Raw genomic sequence first — 25,289 nt, 5'->3', positions numbered from 1 at the left:
AATGAGTGATCGTTACTGCTCATGTTCACTTCTCACCTATCTTCTTAGATCGTTTACTTTCACAATTAAAATTAATACGTATTTACACTACAACAAAAAACATGGACTAAAATAATAATAAAAACATGCGGAATAATAGAACACTGAAATACAAAACGAATGTGAACAAACAATAAATTTCTTTCTTAGGGGAGATTTCCTTATCAATATCATAAAAAACAAGGTTGTCTACTTATAAAATACAAATTGGCTCTTGTCTCTTGTAATGTATGACTAAACAGAATAGTAAGTTTCAATTGATATAAATACTTGAAATTACTGTTTGTAATTCTGAAAATCCACACTCTTTATGATAACTACCTCTATTAAGGTAAATCTTTCTGTTGTAATTATGTTTAACTCCCAATATAATGTAAATACTCAAACTGAATGTTTAGTTTCTTAATGCTTTATTTTCTGCTTAAGAACTTTACAAATGAGCAAAGTAAATCAGGTTTCTTCACATTTAATATCACTGAGCTGGTACATAACAAATTATAATGTCTTGTAGATAATGTCTCCTACTATCACAGTCTGTCTGTGGTACAGATTGTCCAGCTGTGCTACATATAAAAGTTGATGTTGGTTTTGCATAAAGGTCAACAAAACAAATTTAACACAAAATTTCTTCGAAAATTCTGCACAAAAACTTAAATAAATAAACTGTGATTGTTCAGGCAAACTACGCTAGAGCAGCTGAGGGTGACGGTGTACAGGATAAGCATGGCCGACTACGAACAACACCACTACGACAAGCAGCTCCTGAAACAAGCAGGTACATGCTGGGCATGGATCTTTACAACTTAATAATTTAGACAAGATTATTATTAAAGCATATCTGCTGTGATGGGGACTTATAACTGGTTTATTGAAATTGAGATAAACTGGGACTTACAACATAGTAGGAAGTCTTAAGTATACTGTATCCAGCTATATGAAAAATAAAGTAATAGTATTTTTAAACTGGCCACATGTTTACTTTCTGTTTCCATTTAATATGGACCAAACTAGAGAACAGTCTCTGAGCGAGTGTGAAAATCAACACTATTAACAAGTAGATAGAAACGGACCTATCTCTTGAGAAAACCGAGCTTTCTTCAGTTTCAGTTAAGGGTCGTCACCCTTAGATGTAACTAGACTACACATGTCATCTACACTAGTACTGAAACATAGCAACATAATACAAATTATTGAAAATATCCCTTCTTTTAAATTTTGAAAATATTGGTATGGTAATACCAAGAAACATAACGAAGAATTTGCATGTCATTTAAATTTATACTATGTGACAAGTAACTTTATCTGTAGATTTTGTGATGCTGTGTTTACATATAAATATATGTTTAAACAATTATACAATTTGTTACAATTGTCTGCTAATTATAATAAGTCAGTCAATAAACTCTGTATGTTTTGTATTAATTTTGTTAAGACACAGCATTGTTGTCCATATATTTGTCAATATCTAGTTTTAAAATAATCACAATTCGAAAAGTTTTAAACATGACATTTATTTTAGTCTTAGCCTCCTGAACTACAAACACATGCCCCCAGCATTAAACCATAGTGTTATCAAGCAATCAATTAAGAATCATTTATTGTCGTCCCACATATGTTATAAGCATTTACAAAGTCAGATAAGGTTTACAATAATCTACTATTAGATCAACAGTCAAGAACACCATCTCTATAGAGAAATGCAAATAAATATACAATTAAAAAATTGTCAAAATATAGTAATAATTAAAACTTAATGCTAAAATAAATAATAATAAATTAATAATAGTAATAACAAACAACAGATAACAATAAAAACAATAAATAATAATTGTTAAAAATTAAAACATAGTATTATTAAAATTTAAGGTCACTTAAATCATGCAAAATTATTTCTTCTACTGAATAGAAAGCCTTCTGTTTCAGCCATTTCACAAGACAATTTCTGTAATTCCTTAAAGTAGTTGTAATTGCATCTGGTGGTAGTAGGTTAAAAAGTTTTACACTAATGAACATGTAGCTGTTCTGAGTTTTACTTAATCTAAAGTATTTGAGGTCTATCAAGTTCTGATATCTAGTACTATAGTTATGGACATAACTTCTAAAATTATACAAATTAAGATTTTCTTTAAGGAAAATTAGGCTTTGCAAAATAAATATACATGGAAGGGTAAGAATACCTAGATCAACAAAGACAGGCCTACAGGAATTTCTCTCACCAATACCTGCAATAACTCATAATGCCCTTCTATGAGTCTTAAAAACTAATTTTGCACCCTAGTTATTGTATAGTTTGGTTTTATTGGTATTGGGATTAAGTGGGTGAAATAGCATATTATACCTTGTATTAAGTAGAAGTATTTACTAGTTGTACACAACTTGATACAGTCTCTTTTGTGATCAAGTAAGGTAATAAATAACTATATATTTTTGGGGAAAGTCTAGAATATTTTCCAAACATTATATGTACACAGAGACCTTAACAACAGAGTGCACGTAGGCATTGTAATAACCACACCTAATTTATATATATATATATTTATTATAGGAACATTAAAGAAACATATACTTAACAATAATACACATATCCGTATTTTTCTATTTTGTGTCGCTTCATCTTATCGCAATTGGAAAACTACTTCAGTGGTGCAAACCATCGGCTTAGTTGTTGTCGTTGGGCATCCTGGTATGGCGATTTGGTCTCGGGTAGGTCGGTTAGCTTAGGTTATGGAGTTTGCCCTCAAGAAGGTAGATTAGAGAATACATGACAGTCAAATAAGTTTTGTTCTTTACTCTCAAGACCAATATATTTGCCCTGGGTAGAATAGACTTAAGATATAGATATGAGAAGTTACGATATGGATAGATTAGTAATATGGGTAGGATAGCACATGTGTGTGAGAGATATGATTAGGTAAACTGATTGGATCTATGTAATGATTTACTCATCAGTAAATTTGATTGTTCTCTACACCATTCTATGAGTGTTGTTAACATTTTAATTTTAGATAATGAAATACTGTCACATAATGCTTATTACCAAAGACAATAAGTTTACTGTACAGTAGGTGTGATTCCTCACTTCCATAAGATCGTCTCCTAGGGCTCATTTGTTTGGCATTCTAGTGATTTAACGTTTAATCAAGTACCATAAGATCCTTATTACCCAAGGTGACAATTTTACTGAAGTGTAAATTTTTATTAATTCTACTATATTGTTACATGAAGCTCATATCCATAACATTCTTTATATTTGAGATAGTCAGCTATGGTCATATGGCTCACATTAATCAAGGTGATGGGTTTACTGTAAAGTAAATGTGATTATTTAATTCAACTATACTGTCGCCTTTATAACCTTATGGACCTCAAGTAACAATTTTATTGCATAGTAACTGTGATCATTCAGTTCTACCTTATCGCCATCTAGTTCTCATTTGGTTCACACTTTATATTTTAGCTAATCAAGTATTCTTACACAACCTTATGAACCTTCAGTGATAATTTTAGTATACAGTAACTGTGATTTCTCAATTCAACTATTTTGTCATCATGGACTAATATGGTTAATATTATTTGTTTTATCTAATGAAGAGTTCTCATATAATCTTATGAACCTCGCCTGGCAATTTAACTTGCTTAATACATGAGATTATTCTTGCCTTCATTTAGGACTCACATGGTTAGCATTCTATATTTGAGCTAATCAGATATTCTTGAAGAGACAGAAAATGTTCATTTCTACTATCCTGTTGCCTGAGGTTCATATGGATAGTATTCAATGTTTCAGGTAATCAATTAATGTCATATAACGTTGTGGAGCTGGATGTGAATTTAAAACACACAGTACAATAAATAGGACTGTACAGTATATATGAATCCACTTTCACTAGATGGTTACTTAGGGCTGTGTACTTAACATTGTATATTTTAGTTACTCAAGTATAGTTTAGCTGTTGTATAAACAACCCTCTTAGACTTTACTATATCTTTAGAAATACTTTTTATTAAAAAAGGGGTTTTAAATGGTAAATCGTTATACATTTCAAAACACACATTAAATAGTCCAGTTGTCAGAAATGTAATTGTTGATAAGTCTTTTTAATGAAACCTGTCAAATTCCAACTGCTGCACTTTTTCCAAAAACGCATAGTTATATGCTGTTTAAATATCACTGTATCAAGTTGTATTCAAGTGTAAAACGCTACATCACTTAGCTCTGATAACCAGAAGTTGATGTTGTTTACCTGACTGCCTAAGAAGAGTGAAATGCTGATCACATAACCCTGAATTGAAAACTAATGTTGTTTACCTGACAAGTGTAAAACTCTCTATCACTTAGTTCCAGAAGCTTTTTTTATCTGACTGTTTGACAAGAGTCAAATGCTCTATCACTTAACTCAGAACTGAGAACTGATGTTCTTTACCTGACCGCCTGACAAGTATGAAACCCTCCATCAACTAATCCTGATAACCGGGAGCTGATGTTGTTTACCTGACTGTCTGAAAAGTATGAAACGCTCCATCAACTAATCCTGATAACCGGGAGCTGATGTTATTTACCTGACTGTCTGAAAAGTATGAAACGCCCCATCAACTAATCCTGATAACCGGGAGCTGATGTTATTTACCTGACTGTCTGAAAAGTATGAAACGCCCCATCAACTAATCCTGATAACCGGGAGCTGATGTTGTTTACCTGACTGTCTGAAAAGTATGAAACGCTCCATCAACTAATCCTGATAACCGGGAGCTGATGTTATTTACCTGACTGTCTGAAAAGTATGAAACGCTCCATCAACTAATCCTGATAACCGGGAGCTGATGTTGTTTACCTGACTGTCTGAAAAGTATGAAACGCTCCATCAACTAACCCTGATAACCGGGAGCTGATGTTGTTTACCTGACTGTCTGAAAAGTATGAAACGCTCCATCAACTAATCCTGATAACCGGGAGCTGATGTTATTTACCTGACTGTCTGAAAAGTATGAAACGCTCCATCAACTAATCCTGATAACCGGGAGCTGATGTTATTTACCTGACTCTCTGAAAAGTATGAAACGCTCCATCAACTAATCCTGATAACCGGGAGCTGATGTTATTTACCTGACTGTCTGAAAAGTATGAAACGCTCCATCAACTAATCCTGATAACCGGGAGCTGATGTTGTTTACCTGACTGTCTGAAAAGTATGAAACGCTCCATCAACTAACCCTGATAACCGGGAGCTGATGTTATTTACCTGACTGTCTGAAAAGTATGAAACGCCCCATCAACTAATCCTGATAACCGGGAGCTGATTTTGTTTACTGACTGTCTGAAAAGTATGAAACGCTCCATCAACTAATCCTGATAACCGGGAGCTGATGTTATTTACCTGACTCTCTGAAAAGTATGAAACGCTCCATCAACTAATCCTGATAACCGGGAGCTGATTTTGTTTACCTGACTGTCTGAAAAGTATGGAACGCTCCATCAACTAATCCTGATAACTGGGAGCTGATGTTATTTACCTGACTGTCTGACAATTATGTAACACTCCATAACCCTGATAACTGGGAGCTGATGTTATTTACCTGACTGTCTGAAAAGTTATGTAACGCTCCATCAACTAACCCTGATAACCGGGAGCTGATTTTGTTTACCTGACTGTCTGACAATTATGGAACGCTCCATCAACTAATCCTGATAACTGGGAGCTGATGTTATTTACCTGACTGTCTGACAATTATGTAACACTCCATCAACTAACCCTGATAACTGGGAGCTGATTTTATTTACCTGACTGTCTGAAAAGTTATGTAACACTCCATCAACTAATCCTGATAACTGGGAGCTGATATTATTTACCTGACTGTCTGACAATTATGTAACACTCCATCAACTAACCCTGATAACTGGGAGCTGATTTTGTTTACCTGACTGTCTGACAATTATGGAACGCTCCATCAACTAACCCTGATAACTGGGAGCTGATGTTATTTACCTGACTGTCTGACAATTATGTAACACTCCATCAACTAACCCTGATAACTGGGAGCTGATTTTGTTATTTACCTGACTGTCTGAAAAGTTATGTAACACTCCATCAACTAATCCTGATAACCGGGAGCTGATGTTATTTACCTGACTGTCTGACAATTATGTAACGCTCCATCAACTAATCCTGATAACCGGGAGCTGATGTTGTTTACCTGACTGTCTGAAAAGTATGGAAACGCTCCATCAACTAATCCTGATAACCGGGAGCTGATTTTGTTTACCTGACTGTCTGACAATTATGGAACGCTCCATCAACTAATCCTGATAACTGGGAGCTGATGTTATTTACCTGAATGTCTGACAATTATGTAACACTCCATCAATTAACCCTGATAACTGAGAGCTGATGTTATTTATCTGACTCCCAGACAAGTGGGAAATATGCCTAAAGTTTTACAATGTTTTTTGTAAGATGTTGTGGGTTTGGGCTGTTATTCTTTCCCATAATTCTTTTTGTAATTTTACCCCCTCCTTTCTACTATCCTTGTTGTAAATTCTTCCCCACCTATACCTCTGTACAGTTCCTTTGGTATTCTCAGCATGTCTTTCCACAAAACTAGAGATAAGCTGAGTCACCCTCTCATTGCCTTGGTGAGCTCTAGCCACCCAAAATATTTTTACTTGGTAGTAATAATTCAATAATTCTTTATTGATGCTACAAAACAGATATAAATCCAATGTAATGTAAATGTAAATTGTTTGAAGAGACCATTTTCACATTGTAGCTATAATTGACAAGTATTTTACAATTAACTATCAAAAAATGTTATGAACTTTACTTAGATCAAGCAAAACTATTAATATTCCCTTACTTACTTATACTGTAAACTGGTAAATGAAACAATAATAAGCAAAGTACATTTTATTAACATTTTTAGTAGATTTAAATTAACGTTATGTTTTTACTGCAGTTGAACAGAAGAGCGAGGCTTTCCCTGGAGGTAAATTGAATAAAAAAACTCTGCATGGACTCATCAGCACTCAACCTTGACTCGAGTATCAGCAGTCGATCTATTAGAACTGTTATTGAATATTGTAATACTGTATTACTATTAGGAGGACTTCATGGAATATCTATGATGGTTTTTATTGAAGTCACCAATGACTTAAAGTATAGTAAAAACATATAATATATTAATGTTTATTTTAATCATCAATTGAGAAATGTATTAATCTCTAAAAATGCACTTATGAAATTGATTGGGTGTTTGTGTCTTTTCTGATCAATCATTTGCAAACTAATAAGTTTTGTTGGTGATAAATACAAAAATTTCACCAAGAATCATGGTCTTACAATTTCAATACAAAACTGTCACAGATATTTCTGAAAGTTCTCTTTTCTCACACCTGAATAGTTTCCCCTGTTCTGTTATACACATTCCACACTTCACTGATCCTTATTTATTTATATTCCATTGCATTTTGCAGCATGAGTGATTTATAATTTCAAAAGAGTCTACATTTACGATGAACTGACATTTTAAAGCTTCTCATTTTATACAGCAGCCATTTACAACTTTACTTAATTAAATAGCCTATTTTTAGTACTTTTTTGAATGTGTGGGAAATTCTTATGAAATGTTTCAGCAATAAAAATGGGGGAAATCGAAGTTGCCGCAGTGGCAGATTTAGAACAAGTTCGGCAAATGGTAAACAAACTGCAAGAAACCCCTTCGGAATCATCGGACAGTTGCCCAAAACTGTCTCCAGACTGGTGTTTTGTCGATTGTAAGTTCTCAACGTCAATTATTATTGCCAGTTTTCATCATAATTTTATTTATATTGTATAGTTGTTTCTTAAAACTATAATTTTTATAAAATAATACTTCCAAAGTTAATAAAACATTAGGTACTGTTTGAATAACACTAATTTTGTACTATAAATATTGAATATCCCAATATTCATTTAAATCTTATTGGAATTGGAATATAATGTTGAATAATTATTTTTATACTCTTATTGTCAATGTTGTATTACATCTTAACCAGTGCACTGTAGTGAATTAATTAAGAAAGAACTTCACAAACATACGCAAGTTGCAAATTATCATTTCACTGTAATTTAGTTTACAATCATGTGAATAGTGAAATTTCACATCCTCTGCATGATATAGCTTGTGCATGTTTTGCATGGTCAATCCAAACCAAACAGTTTGGGCATTTTTCTTTAAAGATAAACCAACTAACTTTTTTGGTTCATGATGTTTTTAATCCAGTGACAAATAAGTGACAGTTGAGGAAAACTCATGAAAATGTTTATCATATATAGAATATCATAATTTTTTAATCAGTTATCATTCAAAATAAAATAGTTTTATGTATATTATCGAGATAAAATAAGTACCTGAATAAAGATAATCAGAATGGATTAATATGATATGAATTCCAATAACCTAGAGATAATACTTTGTAAGAAAAAGAAAGTTCTTAATTTGTATACATAGAATAATTTGTTTACGCTTTCTTTGATTTATTATAATTTAGGTATTTTTCCATGTGTATCACATCAATTCAAATTTTACAATAATTGTAAAACTTGTATATAATTATTATATTGCTGTTCATTCTAAATTTCTTCATTATCTTGAACTCACCAACAAGGAGCTAATTTTTTATGTTTTACGTTCTCATAATTATACTTAATTTAACTTTATAGATATTTATGCTTAAATATTTTACGAGATTCTTAGATTATAAATTTAAACATATTTTATGGATTTTTTTTTAATTTGTGGGGAAACTATAAACACTAAATATTCAAAATAACTGTATAAATCTCTATATTTAATTTTACATTCAACCATTATCTATGATCTTTTGAAGTAACAATTTGTAACATTAATAGTTTTCATGGCTTATCTAATCTCTTTTCTTCAGTAAACAAAACTTATTTATATATGCATTTTATTGGTTTCCTATTAATGTTTCCCAGAAATTTGCTACCTTTCTCCAGCATATTTTGAATTCCAAATGTATAAAACATTTTCAGAGTTGCTATATCTCTAAAATAATGGTAATTGTAAACATACTTTACATTAATATCCATAGAGTCATTGTATAAGTGTGTAATCATGGAATTTATAGCTGATACAATGATTTCATAGGCAAACAGAATCATTCCTTATTTATATTTATTTATAGTTTTATATGTATTTTGTATACAGCAATTATAATTAATTAATTAGTTAGATTCCATTAGTAATGAGCAATAATAAACAGTTTTGTATACACAAATTACACTAGTTTGAGTTCTTGGAATTATTTGTGTACATACTTAAGATTTTCAAATTAGTTAATCTTAATACCTTGGCCCTATTCTCTGTACCTTGTACATATTATGAAATAAAGTGGTTTGACTATTGACTATAATAGCCCACTACAATTTTATTCTTGTATGGAGTATTTCTACGTACAGGAATATCTGAAAAATCATTCTTATGCATTACAAAGTATTGCTGATTATACACCTACAGTTGGTTTGCAATAGTTAGTGTATTGTACATCTGCTGTTACTAAAGACATCTGTATTGGAAGGTGTCATTCTGTGTGATTGCGTTAAAAGAACATTTCTTATACGCTTTGTATTAAATTTTGTTTTCATTCAAGAACTGTTGCAACCAGATGTCATTATGCAAACATATCTTCCATACACTTTTAACCCTTCCCACACGGAATTTATCTTTCAATTTTGACTCATATCGCGTAATTAACTTTACAATTTTTTTTTACATTTTACCAACTCTAATTTTTTTTAGTTAGTGGTGGCTATTAGGAATAAAAAATAATACAGTATCACAAAATAATCAGACCCCTATATTTTTAAACAAATTTTCAAATTTTACAAAAATCGCCAGGATTCGCCATTGCATAGAACAGTATAGGCCTATAACGACACAACAAATAAAGTAATAACAACAAAATAAAAAGATAATTAATGCTAAGTACAACAGGAACACGAACAGTAAATAAGGAGATATGGCAAAACAGCGTCAACACTAAAATATGCCGTGCCAGGATATATCCGTTTACCGCGTAATGGTTCGCCGCAGACTGAGGCTAAATCACGCCACGAGGGACAAAGCCACGCCCTCCCTCCACTGCGACGCGCCAATGAGGTTCAAACTGTAACATCTGCTTTTCGGAACAAGTATTCAACACTCCCTTGAACTCTAGCGGATTCCACGGCAACTGCAATTGATTAAATGACACAAAATAAACTTTGAAGGATATATCCGTTTACCGCGTTTCGGTCAAAATTAGGCCTAACGGATATATCCGTTTGCCGCGTGGGAAGGGTTAAGTCTGAATAAACCATATAAAAAAGTATTGAAAGAGCCAACAAAATGTAACAAATGAGAGTTATCACAAAGACAAACCGACATTTCTCAATCACTTCTGTGATAGTGTATAATTTTTCAGTTTGAACAGGAAAAGCATAATACATTCTGGTGTTTCTAAACTTTATGTATATTTTCTAATTTTGGTTGATTTTCAGATTTTATTGATATTTTGATATTTTTTCTATTTAAGAAGATTTTACATTTTTCTACTATTTATTAATTTGAGAACACAGTTTAATTATTACATTACTTTAGTTTAATTTATGATTTTAAATAAAGTTTTTTTTAGTATTAAAAAAAATTTACTTCTGTTTTATTAACTTGTAGTTGTTATGTATGTTATAACTGATGTGGACTAGTAAAATTTTGCTCATAGTAACAAGAACTTTGACAACCAATGTAATTATTAAACTTTATCTGTAGTTGTATATCTTGACCTGATTTATTGTATGTTTCAAAAATCGTTCTTTATTATTTTATAGTTTACATTTTAAAATAGAACAAGAACTTATTATTTTAATTTTGTAATTTAAGAGGTACTTTTTTAATTTTCTATAGATCTATATTAATTTTATTTACAACAATTCTTCGTGGATAGTAAAATTTTGTTTCAAAATTAGTTTGTGTTTAAATATTTTTATTACTTTCTGGTTTATTATTTATCTGCATAGTCAGTAATTTGATTAATAACTAAAAAATGTACTTGAGAGTATAAACTGACAAATAAAACCAAATTCATTCCCTAATAACTTAATCAATATTACTGACACGATCTTCATGTAAAAGTATGAAGAGAAATATTTCACTTTATACGGAATACAGTACTTTCATATTATATTATCTTGCTACAACTGATATTCCAGTTTACCTGATATGGTATGGTAAAACATTTAATCTCTGTCATTAATCATACAGGCTGAAAAATTCATAAATTTTAGCTATATTGTTTTTAGAGAATCCTTTACTGTCTGTATTAACAATACTGCTTACCACTCTAAATCTTTTGGTTTACAAAGTTGTTTTGACCAAGATTATGTCTTTCAGACTATTACCACTACCTCGCTGACTCATTTACTGTAGTGAGTCAAGCTACCTGTTTAATGTGTACGCACAATTTTATCTCACCCACCCTCAGTAGCATATCCAAGATTTCAGTTCATAGGTCAAATCCTCTTAACTCATATATCAAGGAGATAGGAGTAATTTGATGTAATCTTTTTTTTAAGGTAATCTAAAAAGTTCAAGAAATTGATTTGATTATCCATTAACTGTACTAAACACACCAGCTTATGCTGTAATTTATATGTCCTTGTTAAATTAGTTAAGTGCAAGACGCTATCGTTGGTATAGACAGTGTGAACTAACAAACAATACTTCCCTAATCTTAAATGAGTAATGGTCGCCTCTGAGGATACTTCCCAATAAGAGTATAATTTAAATAAAATTTCATAAGCTTATGATATGCAATTTGATATATCAACAAATCAGGTATTGAATAATTTCAAATGTAATTAATACTTGAATTTATTTCCACATATTTCAATGATATATCTCAACACGCTTGTAATAAAACAAAAAAAATTAATATATATGTCTTAATCATTACTACCCTGATATAGCTTCCATTCTTCATGATTAGACATGTCAGTCCATCGACTGTATCAGAGTTTCATCTGGTCTTAGGCTTGGGTGGAAATAACTATTGTAAATTTATAACTTATTAATAAGTTTTAAGTATATCATTGAGTTCACAAACTAAAGATTCATGGAAAGTACATATTTATTTAATGATAAACTCATTAGGAGAATTATAACCTTAAAAGATTGGGGTGTTCATAACAATAATGTAAAGAGTTATTTATATGTTTTGAACTGTAAGTTAATTGAGTGATTCAAGCGAAATAAAATTTTGTGCTAAAAATAAGGGCTTGTGACACATTGTGTATGCTTACATTCTGTTAATTTGGCTGAAAATGATAGTGTGCTAGTCCTTAGTGTAGTGTTGATGTGCCACTAACATACAAAAACATATCCTCACCTTCCCATCCATCTTTTTTAGCTGAGACTATGAAAAAGTTCATATAGTCAATATGGTATGTGTCCAAAAAATTGCTCTTTTAACACTGACTTACAGACTAAGGATTTTGTACAAAACTGAAATGTGAAAAAAAGTAGTAATTTTCTGTATTTATTTTATGAAGTTCAAGTTTCACATAATTGGTGATCTAATGCGGAAAAATATTTAAAATATCAGGAACATGTAGCTGCAGACCAGGCTGCATCTAGCGAATCAATTTTGTAATTTTTAAAAGCAATGTGTCAAGCCAGAAAGATCTTGAATCTTAGTTGTAAAGAACAAATGATAAGTAGAAACGTTCAAACATAGCAAGGTAAAAGTGTTCATACAAGTTCTGCCAGAAAATAACGCAGTAGTTGAAAGAGTGTTTTCAGTTTGATCCTTGAAGCACACCTTTCAGTGGGTGTTAAAATCCATTCTTTTGTCAAGACTTTATTTTAACTTGAGTTGCCAAAGTTTTGTTTCATATTGCAATCCTTACCAAAGTTTTTAAAACAAATCAGCTGAAATAAAAAATATTTAAAATCAAATGAAAATGTATCTTAAGTTATGGAGACTTAGTTTTTTAATATAAATACAGAAATAACCATGTATTTTTTTCTAATCTACCCTATGCTTTAAGAAGGAAAATACCTGTGATCACTTAAGGTATAATGGCCACCCAACAACAGGTTTATAGTTTCAGAGTTTTTCTAAAACTGCTTTTGATCAAACATTTTCTTTTTTATTATTGTGCTCTTTTTACTTTTATTTGGTACATAATATTCAGGTGTTGAATCATATTTAACCAATTGACAGCTAAAAGTCTTAAAATTACTCAATGTTAGAGTTGAGTATGGTGTTCTTGTCCCATTCTTTTTTGTCATTATGGTTAAATTTACCTGAACTATCATTAATATATATGCCTGAATATATTAATGTCAGCTAGAACTATTATGTTTGCAGATAATGTTACTTTCTTTCAAGGAGACAAATGTTATGTCATTCAAAGCAATGACATGGATAACTTAATTATGCATGTAACAGTTAATTGGTATGCTGCTAATAAGTTTTTACTTAACATAGTAAAACCTCAATGTATGACTTTTTCACTTAACAATTGCTTGTGAAACCGTGTCATTGGTGAAATAAACATTGTAAAAGCTTCTTGGTATACATTTCAATTCTAGGCTATTGTGGGAAACCCATTTGCTCTAGGCTATCAAAATGAATTAACATATTTGTAACAAGTTGTCGAAGATCATCTATTTGCTTAGATTTTTAAAAGATGATATACCCAGTTTTTATCTGACGCAATACTGTTAAGCTTTCTTTCAACGTACATTGTTAGTTATATGGTATTTTTTTCTGAAGCAACGGTTTGGGTAAAAGTAAAATTCTTTTATTGCAAAAAAGGCTTTCAGAATTGTTACTTATTCAAATTATTTATGGAATGTAAGCCATTATTCAAGAAAGAAAATATACTTATTGTTATAACTCTTTACATTTAAACTTTTCAGTGTCGTATTAAATCTATTTAAGGGAACTCTATCTATTCATAACCATAATCACTATACCAGATCAAATTATTTTATACATAAATTGTACCATGCGCTTAGTAAATCCATGCCATATTTTAAAGTAACAAGTGTAATGACTTTAATGAATTTCCTTACTCAGGCTCGTATCTCGTAAATAAAAAGAAATTTAAAAAGGTTATGCACAAATGGTTTTTGGAAAACCCATTCAGGTATAGAGTTCTTCAGTACTGTAAAGTTAATAAACGTGTTTTAGTTCACAAAATGTAACTATTTGCGGTTATTTCACAAGTCTCCAGGTAATAAAGTTAATGGAGCTGTGAAGAGGCATCACAATGTGTAAATAGTTTTGAATTCCTATTGTATGTTTTTAGCAAAATCAATTTCACATATTTGCTGAGAAACTTTCAAACTCTCCATGTAATACTAAATATTACCAAGTATCTCTTACAAACTATTACATTATTTTTTTAATGTACGTATTATCATATAAAAAAAAAACCGGTTAGTGATTGTTTATTTCATTTTCTTTAGTAATTAAAACCATGGTTTAAAACAGCAGTGCAACTAAGGGGGATTTAGGGGGACAAACCCCCCCCCCAAATCCTAAACAAATTTAAAATTAACATTTATATATATATATATATATATATAAATTCAACTTGTATGAAATATTCAGTGAAATTTATTTATTTAAAAAAGGCCTATCTAGTTTATTTAAATTTAGATATCTCATAGCATCTCCTCCCCCAAGTGGTGTGTGCTCTTCAATCATATTCATCACCCCTCAAAGTCCTAGCTATTTCACTAGTCTAAGATAAACTGCAAATTCTCATCCAAATGAACATGTTTTTCCTGTTTTCAGCATGTACAGCTGAAAGATTCTTCCGAGTGGATCGCGCCCAGGAACACCTCCACTATCTAACTGACATCTCCAACGAGGCGCTGTACGTTTTGGACACCCTGCCTCAAACACCAGATGACGAGACAGCATTTCCATCTCCTGCAACGTCAAACCACCAGTCTCCGAGCAGCCTACCAGGCGAGCAGACCACTCCCGAGCTGAGGTGAGTCTGGCCCGGTGTGCACCCAAGTTGCGCTGTGCACTTACCGTGTTGTTCTCACATAGTTATCTCTGATATCAATGCAATCGGGAACCCATGATTCATATTCACAAAACTCTTGTGGTGCAAAAACACTTAATCGATTAACTAGTAGCTAATGTATAATAAAAGGTAATCAGTGTTAAAACAAATTATACAAACCTTTTTGTTACATTATTTTTATATTTTTTTAAACACAAACATTGAAGCATTCAGTTTTCAGATTATAGTAAGAAATCTCATTTTAACAAATAATGACACCTAAGAATGATTTTAATTGTGTTGAACTCACTATTGGAAATACCCATCCATCATCATAACTATTATTGTTATGAGAAATTATTAATTACTTATTTTATTGAAACACCTCTAATTGGTGTCTCGTTCTCATTAGCAAACAATATTAAAAGGAATTACCTTCACTTGTGTGTATATTATTAATTAATTTAATGCGTTAATGGAATTGTAAACTGATCGAGCTAAATTACATTTTATTGGAATTAAACTATTGGAAAAGATTATTATTTATATATCAAAGTAAGAGAAGCCTTTGAGATAGGAAATGTTCTTTCTAAACACTATTTGGTTATGGTGTGCTATAAAATATTGTAAAAATCTCATTTGGTCCCTAAAGAAATATTAATATTCACTTTTCTTTATTAAAAATGTAGACTAAAATTTAAAATCTAACCTAATATATATTTTGGTACAATCCTATAAAAAAACAATGAGGACCAATTGGGCAATAACAGATTTGTAGTTGTTTTATCATTTATGTAAATACATGCAATGCAGTAGCATACTAACAGTCAGTAGTTGTAGTGACTAACATATCTCTCATGGTTTGCTGCTATCAGTGGAGGTGATGGTTCGGTGCGATCAATTGTTTTCGGGCCAGTGTGGTGCTGACGAATGGACTTCTCATCCCTTCTCGTCCTCTGTCGTTATCGTATTCAAATTTTATAGTAAAACATCATACATTATTTGATATTCTGTGATGAAGATTTTCATCTAATTTTGTTACATGTTGTAGTTATTTGGTATTTTTATATCATAACGCTTAGAATTGGTTGTAGACATGTTATTTGTGTATTGTTTAAAAATGTTTACATTTTGACTTCTTTTTTATTCGATTTTAATGAAAGGTGCAGCGCTCGAGCAGATTGTGTTGAAGGCACATTCCTGAACTATGTTTTCAAATTCAGTAACATTGTTTTATAGTATGTTTAATTTTTCTATGACGTGATTGTATCAATTATATATACTCTACTAACTTTTATTCAAGTGCTACATTACACAAACATTATGTTCATATTATAAGGAAAAGTTGGCATACATATACGGATATATCACTGTTTTGTTGTCACAACAGTAAACTAATTACTGTTAACAACGTTTACCCATGTTGAAAATAAAGAATGCTGACAACGTGAAACTCACGGATTTACTGACAAACTGCACCTTTTAGCACTTAATGTATATTTGAAGCCTTTCATAAATGTTCTTAGAACTATTACTGCATGTAAGTAAAAAATCTCAATTTTCCCTCAAATGCTTTACCAGAAGTGTATGGGTTCACTAAAATGCATGACTCACTTAAAGTAAACTATTTTCAGTTTTCTCTCTTGTTTTACATCTTTGATATATCAGGTGACCATGTTCTGGAGTGGTTGATTTTTTTTATGTAAGACATAAAGAATTATGACCATTTGGAAATATATTAAAAGCTATTAATGTATAATTTTCCGCTTTGGAGCAATATTGCAATGAATAACTTGAACAAATCTGTAATTTTATTATCAAAAGAAAGTATGAATAGTACTGTTTTACAGGAAATGGTATAAAATTCTGTTTAACACTCAACTTTCAAATAACTTTAGTCCCTAGTGAGTCAGGTTTTCTGCTTTATGATTTTATTTATTATGTAATAGACATCATAATACAGGGGTGCTGAAAAGTCTTAAGTCTAATATCTTCTGTAATCTTATATGTACAAACATAAAACTTTGTTCGGTGACATAGAACATAAAATTGAACTTTTTGATTCAATCAGTAGCTCTTCACCACCTTAGAGGGATAGTAATAGTAAGGAGTCAGTGTAAAATCTTAAATCTAGCATAGTTAGATGTGCATACCATTTTAAAGGTCTTAATTAGCAGAACATCATGCCACAAGTTAGACCTTAAAAGGTTGATCCTTAACAAAATGGCAGCGCTCGAAAGCTTCAGTACTGATCTTGCAGGTTCAAGAATGGCTTAACTTTATTGCAATCGTATCAGATGAAGCTACAAAACTTCACACATGTTTACTGTACACAAACACTTATTCACTTATTTTAGGATGTATTCAGTATCCTGCTAGTCTTCTGTAGGAACGGTCCATGAGAAGTCAGTATAAAATTTTTTATTTAAGCATAGGTTGATATGATCATCATTTTAAAGGTTAGTCAAGCAAAAGAAGTATGCTGCAATCCGCACTTCAAAAGCTTTATCCGTTACAAAATTATGGTGGCGGTTCAAAGATTTTAAAACTAAACTGTAGAACAGAAAATTCAGAAAATTGGTTTAGTTAGTTTAATTTTACATTAACAATTTTTGTGGTTAGTAACAATAGCAACACAAAATTACCTACCTAGGTTGTTGCAGGATTGGTCAAAATGTTTTCCCTCGGCTTCTTGGCACTATCCCAGCCGATAATAAAATGCTGATAGCGTGTTTTTTTTTATATATTATTTTTAATTTACCACCTATTTATTAGAAAATTGCTACTGTATACTATCAGTTTCTTTACCCTGCAATGTTCATAATGAAACCATTCAGTACCAGAGGATGACAGGAAAACTAATCACACAAATGTGAATTATACGTTTACTGAATTTCACTCAACTAGACTTAAGTTATTCTTATTATTCTTGTATCTTACTTTGAGACAAATTTAAGTGCACTTCCTGAGTCAGAAAGAATAAAGTTTGTACTGGCAGTTAATATAACAGTGCATTCAAAAAGTTATTATGGTATAATTTGGTTTTATTCTGTTATTAAAATTATATCTTCTTTATTGCCATCATAAACAGATAATTTCATTGATCTGGTGTTTTTACCTATGGTATAAACAATTAGATTAAGCTTTTGTTGCTCCTTAGTAGAAAATTATAACAAGCTAAGATATTGTAATTATTATTCTACAAAATATTTTACCATCCAAAACGTACACCTGGTATATTTTACAAGTAACTATTTCTATAAAAATACTATTATTGTGATTTTTTGTCGGATGAAATTATACTAATTACTTTATGTACTATAGTAAAATTGTGTTTATAATGTTATTGTTTTATATTTAACTATATTCTTTTGAGAATTTATATTGACAAACAAATGGTTATTCTCATATTTTGCTAGTTAGTGTAACACTATATTTCTATAAATTTATTTAAATATTTAGTATTTTTAAATGATTGGGCTAGAAAATTAACATTGGATTTAAAAAAAGTGTATTAACTTTCTAAAATTTATATAAATTACTAAATAGCTTAACCATTTTATACGGAAATCCATAATTGTTACAAAAATATTGTGATGATTTACTTCAAATGTACAGGATGGATAAGTAAGTACTGTAGTTTTTAAAATTATACTCTTTATGTATGACTCACCCGTGAGGAAAAAGATAGTAAAATGTCAGTGCTTCGAAGAGTTGTAAAGTAGTCATTAAAAGTGCCTATTTTAGATAAGTTATTTTAGATATTTGCTCGACCGTACCCTGTATGTGATGTACCTGGCACAGCCCTAGCGATGAAATGCCTCAGAGACCTCACCAGCTCTCTCTGAACAGCAGCAACCGAGTACAGGAACTGAGGACACCAGATGATGACTCAGCGTTCAATAATACCACAGATGGCTCACCCATCGCGGCAGGAACCACCAACTACATTAGGTATGCTATGTGTAGGCCCACGTGACACATTTGGCCTCTAAAATATGCTCACAAATGTTTTACTAAATTTAAAATGTTTCAACAAAACTGAAAAGTTTTGTTATTTATGAAGAATTGTTATAGATTAACATGAAGAAAAACATTAAAATGAACACTGTGAATATACTGTTAGCATTTTCTTGTGAACATAATGCAACAGTAATAACTGTTAAGTGGAGATCCTATCCTTGCTTAGTTATATTCACAATATTTTGTATAAAAGCTGAAAAGATGCTAAATCTTGTGCTAGGTGATTATGACCTTTTTTGTCTTAAATCTGTAATAATTGTGTGTTCAAATTAATTTTTAATCCACTAGCATTTGCTTGTATATTTCTCTTTCAGATGAGTATAATACTAATCCATGATTATGATCTATGATGGTTTTTATATTGCAACTGTTTATTTTATGCAATAAGGGTAGAAAAGTTGATTTGACCTTGAGTTTTAGGTTGATTTACTCACCATTCCTTCATACTGTCCTCTCAAAGTTAAAAAAAAATGTACTTCCTCATATAGTGAATCACATAAGTAGAAAAGTTCCTGGACTGAGCTTATAAACTGAATTTGGGATTCCTTAATTTTGTTTTTGCTGCGATCATCTTTAAAGTACTCTCCCTGAAAGTCAACAGACTTACTTCAGTTTTGTACACTTCACTCAGTGGACTATATACATACTGTGGAGGACCTGGATTGAGAGAAAGCATCTTAATTACAACTGGTGCTTGAATATTTGGAAATAAAGCAGTGTCAGGTGAACAAGACATAACAGTCATGTGGCTTTTTACCAGAAGCTAGATGTGTAGACAGCAGCATGGGCTTGTGCATTGTTGTGATGTAAAAGTTGTATTTGAGTATTGTTGAGAAAACATGGAATCCATTTAGTAAAAGCACACTACATGCCCAGATATTCTGTCAAAATTTCCTGGCATTGTCCAAACAATGTTCAATTTCTCACAAATATATTGCATTGACTTTTTGAAGATCTTCTAAACTTTCTAAATTACTGAAATATTATTAGTCTTGGGACATCCTGATCGCTCATCATCTTCAACTGCATCTCGACCGGTTTTAAAGCGGGTGTGCTATTCAAAACTCCAGAAAGTGTGAATTCCCATTTCTTCCATCTCACAGCATTCAGGGAATAGAATTTAGGCATCCTTCAGTGTTTTACATAACGGCCAGTCTCTGAAGAATGTTTATCCATTATAGGAAGCTTGCAAGAAATCAAATTTACATTAAGATTTTTGGCCATAGTAGTAATACTCAATTTTGGTGCCATCTACGTTTAAATTTGCTATCAAATATTTTCCATTTCTTCATGTTCCACCTAAATCTGTAACAAATTTTCTATATCTCAACTTTTGGCAGTGTTATACATTAAAAAACTATTATACTTCTTTTTTTTCAAAGTTTATGTACATTGTTTAATGTATAATTTTGTTTAATTCAATAGTTTGTTTCCAAGTTAGTATCAATATAAACCACAAACATTGTGGCAAAGTGTTTTCCTGACCACTTCTCAGGTTAAAGGAAGTTCCTATTTCAAGTTGTGTGTTTGGTCTCTTCATACCAAACGTATATAACTAAATGCATCTGTGAAATTCTTGAGGACATCTTTTAGGCCTTGTTCAAACAGAATGCAACGTAGAAAACATACATCTTCCACTACACCAATTCACAGATGCTTGGGTAGTTATCACTTCTCAGTGCAAGAAGGGCCCAGTGAGAATGTTTGAGTTGAGGTACGTGAGCAACACCAATGGCTAGCCAAGAGATCAATACGTTGCTGACATTGGCTCTGTATTAATATCTCCCATGAACTGCTCCATTCATGTTACTCATTATGAGATACGTCTAAGACGTCTTACTAAGAAGTTGGAGAAGTATTAATACATGCTTATTAAGAGACCTCAAGTTAGGACTTGTGGTTCTAACTTCTTATGATAAAATAAATAACTTTACTTTGATTCATTCCTCCTGTGTTTTGTGTATTTACTCAGCCAATATGTGATGAACATAACATTTGTTTAAAATGTAGACCTCAGTTTCATCAAATGCAAAGGATAAATGATAATTTGAGGTGGTGGTGGTTGACTGGAGGGAGGATAGAGATTGAGGGGGGTGAAGTGATGTAGTGGGGCCGAGACAAGAAGAGGCCCGGACGAATATCTTTACTTGGGTCCCCCAAAGCTGAGTACAGTGGATTAATTTTACATACTCTGTTCATGTATAAATACATGTATGATGGATGAACGAGTTATTGTGCATTATGGGTTTGAAAATTGACTGGCAAGTACTAAACAGAAAAGGTTAGCCATCTTGAATAAGAACATACTGCTACAGTGTATTAAAAGAATTGTGGAAATAACTGAATGGGTTTTTAGTTAGTTCATTTTAGGTAAATAAATTATTACATTTTTGCTAGTAAAATAATTAAATTTGTGATTGTAGTAAAAATTTGTGAGCATATCAAAAGGTCATGTCTGTTGGCTTCGGAATGAAATAACGTTAAAACATTAATTGTAATGGCCATTTATATTATGTACATTACACACTAAATGTGAAATCTATAGAAGATCAATGTACCTGTTGAAAAAGATTTTTTAGCTTGTTAATTAATTTTATTTGCATCTTTAAATGTTTGCTTCTCATATTAAAAATAATAATGGATTATATTGAGGAGTAGCATGAAAACCAATCAATCTGTGTTTATTTCATCTTTTTATTTCCTCAAACGTGCAAATAAACTATACTAGTTTTTTACTACATGTTTTTTATTATTTTTTGTTGTTTCAATGTTGCTTCTATATTTCTGGCATTTATGGAATCCAATTTTGAAAGAACACAAATTTGCTGTGTGAGTATATCATAAAAGAGCTTGCATGTTTGTGAACAACTCAATGTAACACGTTACTTGTGAGAATGTTAAACTAAGTTAGGTTAATTTCTTCATAACTCTATATGACTTAACGTGAACAATGCAAAGTATTGTTGTGTTTTTATTCAAATACGGTTAATTTTGGTGACGAATATGCAATATGTAACATGGCTCTTTATGCCAAGTGAATGAAATATACCTTTTGAAGGTTCTTAACTTAGCTAGTATAGATTGAAAGTTAACTTGCAACTTATATTATTAGAATATCGTAATTATGATTTGATCAACATTTAAATTAATGATGTCTCCCATTTTCCAAGCAAAATTAAAGATAAATTTTATTTTTATTGAACAGTATCATATAGTATGAATATGCAATTCTTTTTAATTTGCACCTTTATTTATAAAAATAAAACTAGAAGAGATATATTTAGAATCGACAAACCTAATTTCCATCGGGGGAAATTATTTACATTAAAATTCAAGTATCCATTCAATACCCCCTCACTTCATAATCCCATCTCAAACTTGAATAAATCAAATAGGAAAGTACCCCAAGTGACATATATGAAATTAAATACAGTATTAGCCTAAATAAACAGTACTGAAATGGCAATATTTTATTATGGTAAACACAGTAACATTACATAATAGATTTTACCAACAAATACAAGTCAAAGGAGTCAAAATCGGTTAAACTCGTGTATTAGCATGTTCAATATGACCCCCGATCAGTTTGAGGCAACACTTGTACCATTCTTATAGGTTTTACATCATTTTTATGAAAAGGGGTTGTTCCATTCTCCTAATACACATGGTTATTTTTTCTTTGAATTGAACGATGGTAGATGGTGTGTCCTCGCAGAAAATGTTTTTTTTTTTTCAACATTCCCCAGACGTAGGCTTCCAGCGTTGTAAGATCGGGGGAGTGGGCTGGGTAAGGAAAGTTTGTTCTAAGGGAGATGAGACGGTTACCAAAGGTTTGTTGGAGGAAAGCAATGTTGTTAACGACAGTGTGACTGGTTGCGCCATCTTGCTGGAACAACTGTGAATTTAACAGCAGGTTTCGTGCACGATAAAATCTCCTGAGGTCTCTCACAAAATAATCAAGAATGGCCCTATATCGATACTGATTTACAGTAAGAGTCTCTCCATTGTTGCCTTCAAAAAAAGTATGGTCCCACTATACCCCTTCCAGACACAGTGCACCAAATGGTTACACGCTTACTATGCTGTGGTCTCTCTACAACAATGTCAGGGCGTTCAAATCCAAGGAAACGTGTTGACTGTTTGTTTATGAAACCATTAAGGTGCACATGACATTCATATGTAAACCATACATCACTCAGAAACTCGGGTTCTTCAGAGCATATTGCTAATATTGAAGCACAATACTGAACTCTGGCTAGTTTGTTTCTACAGTTAAAAGGTTCTCCAGTTTGTACGAGGGCAAATCAAATATAAACGGCAATTTTCAAAATTATGTTTATTGAATAATATTATACAGAAACTATACCTTCAACATTTTTCAATGTAGTCTCCTGCATTATCTACACACTTCTGCCACCGATTTGGAAGCTTGAATATTCCCTGTTCATAAAAAGATTGAGTGCGAGTTGTTAACCAATCGCGCACGTGCTTTTTGACGTCTTCATTGTTTTCAAATCGTTTTCCTCCAAGTGATTCTTTCAGGGGTGCAAACAAAAAATAGTCACAAGGGGACAGATCTGGACTGTAAGGAGGGTGTTCGAGAGTCTCCCAGCCCATTTCTTCCAAATTATCCCTTGTCAACAATTCGGTGAGAGGCCTTGCGTTGTCATGGAGAAGGATGACATCTCTAATGGGCACACCTCTTCTTTTGTTCCGGTAACTGGTTTTTGCTGACTGTAGCACCTGGCAGTAGTAAGCCGCATTCACTGTTCATTGATCGTGAAGAAAATCAATGAGTAGAACTCCCCTTGAGTTAACAAAAATTGTTGCAAGAACTTTTCCGGCTGAGAGACGAGTTTTGGCTTTCACTGGGCAGCCTTCATCCTTCCTTCGCCACTCCTTAATTGCCATTTTCGATTCGGGAGTGTAATGGTGGACCCACGTCTCATCACATGTGACGATGCGCCTCAAAAAATCTTCACCTTCTTCTTGAAATCGTTGCAGAAGTCTCCCAGCAATCTCCGACCTGACCTGTTTTTGATTTCCGGTCAACAACCTCGGAACCCAGCGAGCACTAATTTTTCTGAAGGCAAGGTGGTCTGTGATTGCAGACTGAACACTCCCATAGCTGATACCAATTTCTGACAAGATTTCTTGAACAGTTAACCGGCGATCACCTTCAATAAGCTGTCGAACCGCACTAATGTTGTCATCTGTAAGACTTGACCTTGGGCGTCGACCGTGACTTTCGTTTTCAACACGTTCTCGGCCATTCCTAAATTCTCTGGCCCACGTATACACTCGATTTTGAGACAGAGTAGTGTCCCCAAACTGTGCTTGCAAACGAGTAAAAATTTCCAAAGGCTTAACACCTTCATTTGTTAAAAATTTTATGACGATGCGTTGCGCAACAGATGGATGTACCTCTCGCTCGGTCATGGCTGTACTGAAGGCAGAACACAACGCTAGTGTGAAGCAAGCAGTTCCCCCCACTCCTATTAAGCATAACGACAATCGCCCACAGCCGCATCACGTCCGAACGTGTTTGGTACATTCAACAGCAAAATTACCGTTTATATTTGATTTGCCCTTGTATCATGTAGGGAAAACCACCATGTTTTTGAATATTCTTCGCATTGACGTATTGCTAATATTCAGTTTAAGAGAAGTTCGCATTATTCTTGTTTTTGGTGACTGCAACACTCTTCCGTGGTTTTCATTTGTAGAGACAGTTGTTGGGCGACCTGTAAAGCCCTTTTGCTGTGTCAAAACACTACCTGTTCTTCGAATTTTTTGAACAACACTAAGAATCACAGCATTACTAGGCGGGTTTTTGTGGAAATGTTCCTGAAAACGTAATGCAGTGTATGAAGCTTGGCCCACCCGCATGTCCAATTCCGTAAAACTATGTTAGTAAAAACTAACCTCAATAAGAAAGAAGTCATGAATACGAAGCCGTGACAACAATCGACAATTGAATCAGCTAATCGAGAAGGCAATTTCAGCTGATTCAGTTTCGTACTGTTTATTATGGCTAATACGGTTGAAACAAAAATGTAATCAGATAATTCATTCTTGAGATTTTATAGTGTTATAAAAGAGTTATTAGATTAAATGTATGCTTTCACTAAAAGTTTCTCTTTTAATCCTCATCGATTTGATATATGT

General features: G+C 32.3%; 1 protein-coding gene across 9 annotated transcripts in view; it reads left to right on the top strand.

Annotated features, from left to right (window-relative positions):
- LOC124357810 (eye-specific diacylglycerol kinase) overlaps positions 1-25,289 on the top strand; it is a 613,754-nt gene that overhangs the window by 550,361 nt on the left and 38,104 nt on the right. For 6 of the 9 annotated variants that reach the window (XR_006921984.1, XR_006921983.1, XR_006921985.1 and 3 more), the window contains 4 exons: positions 717-814; positions 7,667-7,807; positions 14,879-15,080; positions 18,903-19,052. Coding sequence is in view for 2 of the 9 variants with exons in the window: in XM_046809866.1 (XP_046665822.1) it covers positions 717-814; positions 7,667-7,807; positions 14,879-15,080; positions 18,903-19,052 (591 nt within the window). In the remaining 7 variants the exon portion in view is untranslated. Of the gene's footprint in view, positions 1-716; positions 815-7,666; positions 7,808-14,878; positions 15,081-15,973; positions 18,454-18,902; positions 19,053-25,289 lie in introns of those variants that run through there. The other 3 variants (XR_006921981.1, XR_006921982.1, XM_046809867.1) reach the window with 2 other exon arrangements.

Source organism: Homalodisca vitripennis, chromosome 3 (genome assembly GCF_021130785.1).
Source record: "Homalodisca vitripennis isolate AUS2020 chromosome 3, UT_GWSS_2.1, whole genome shotgun sequence".
NCBI classification, from domain to species: domain Eukaryota; kingdom Metazoa; phylum Arthropoda; class Insecta; order Hemiptera; family Cicadellidae; genus Homalodisca; species Homalodisca vitripennis.
This window is presented reverse-complemented; position numbering and strand designations above follow the sequence as displayed.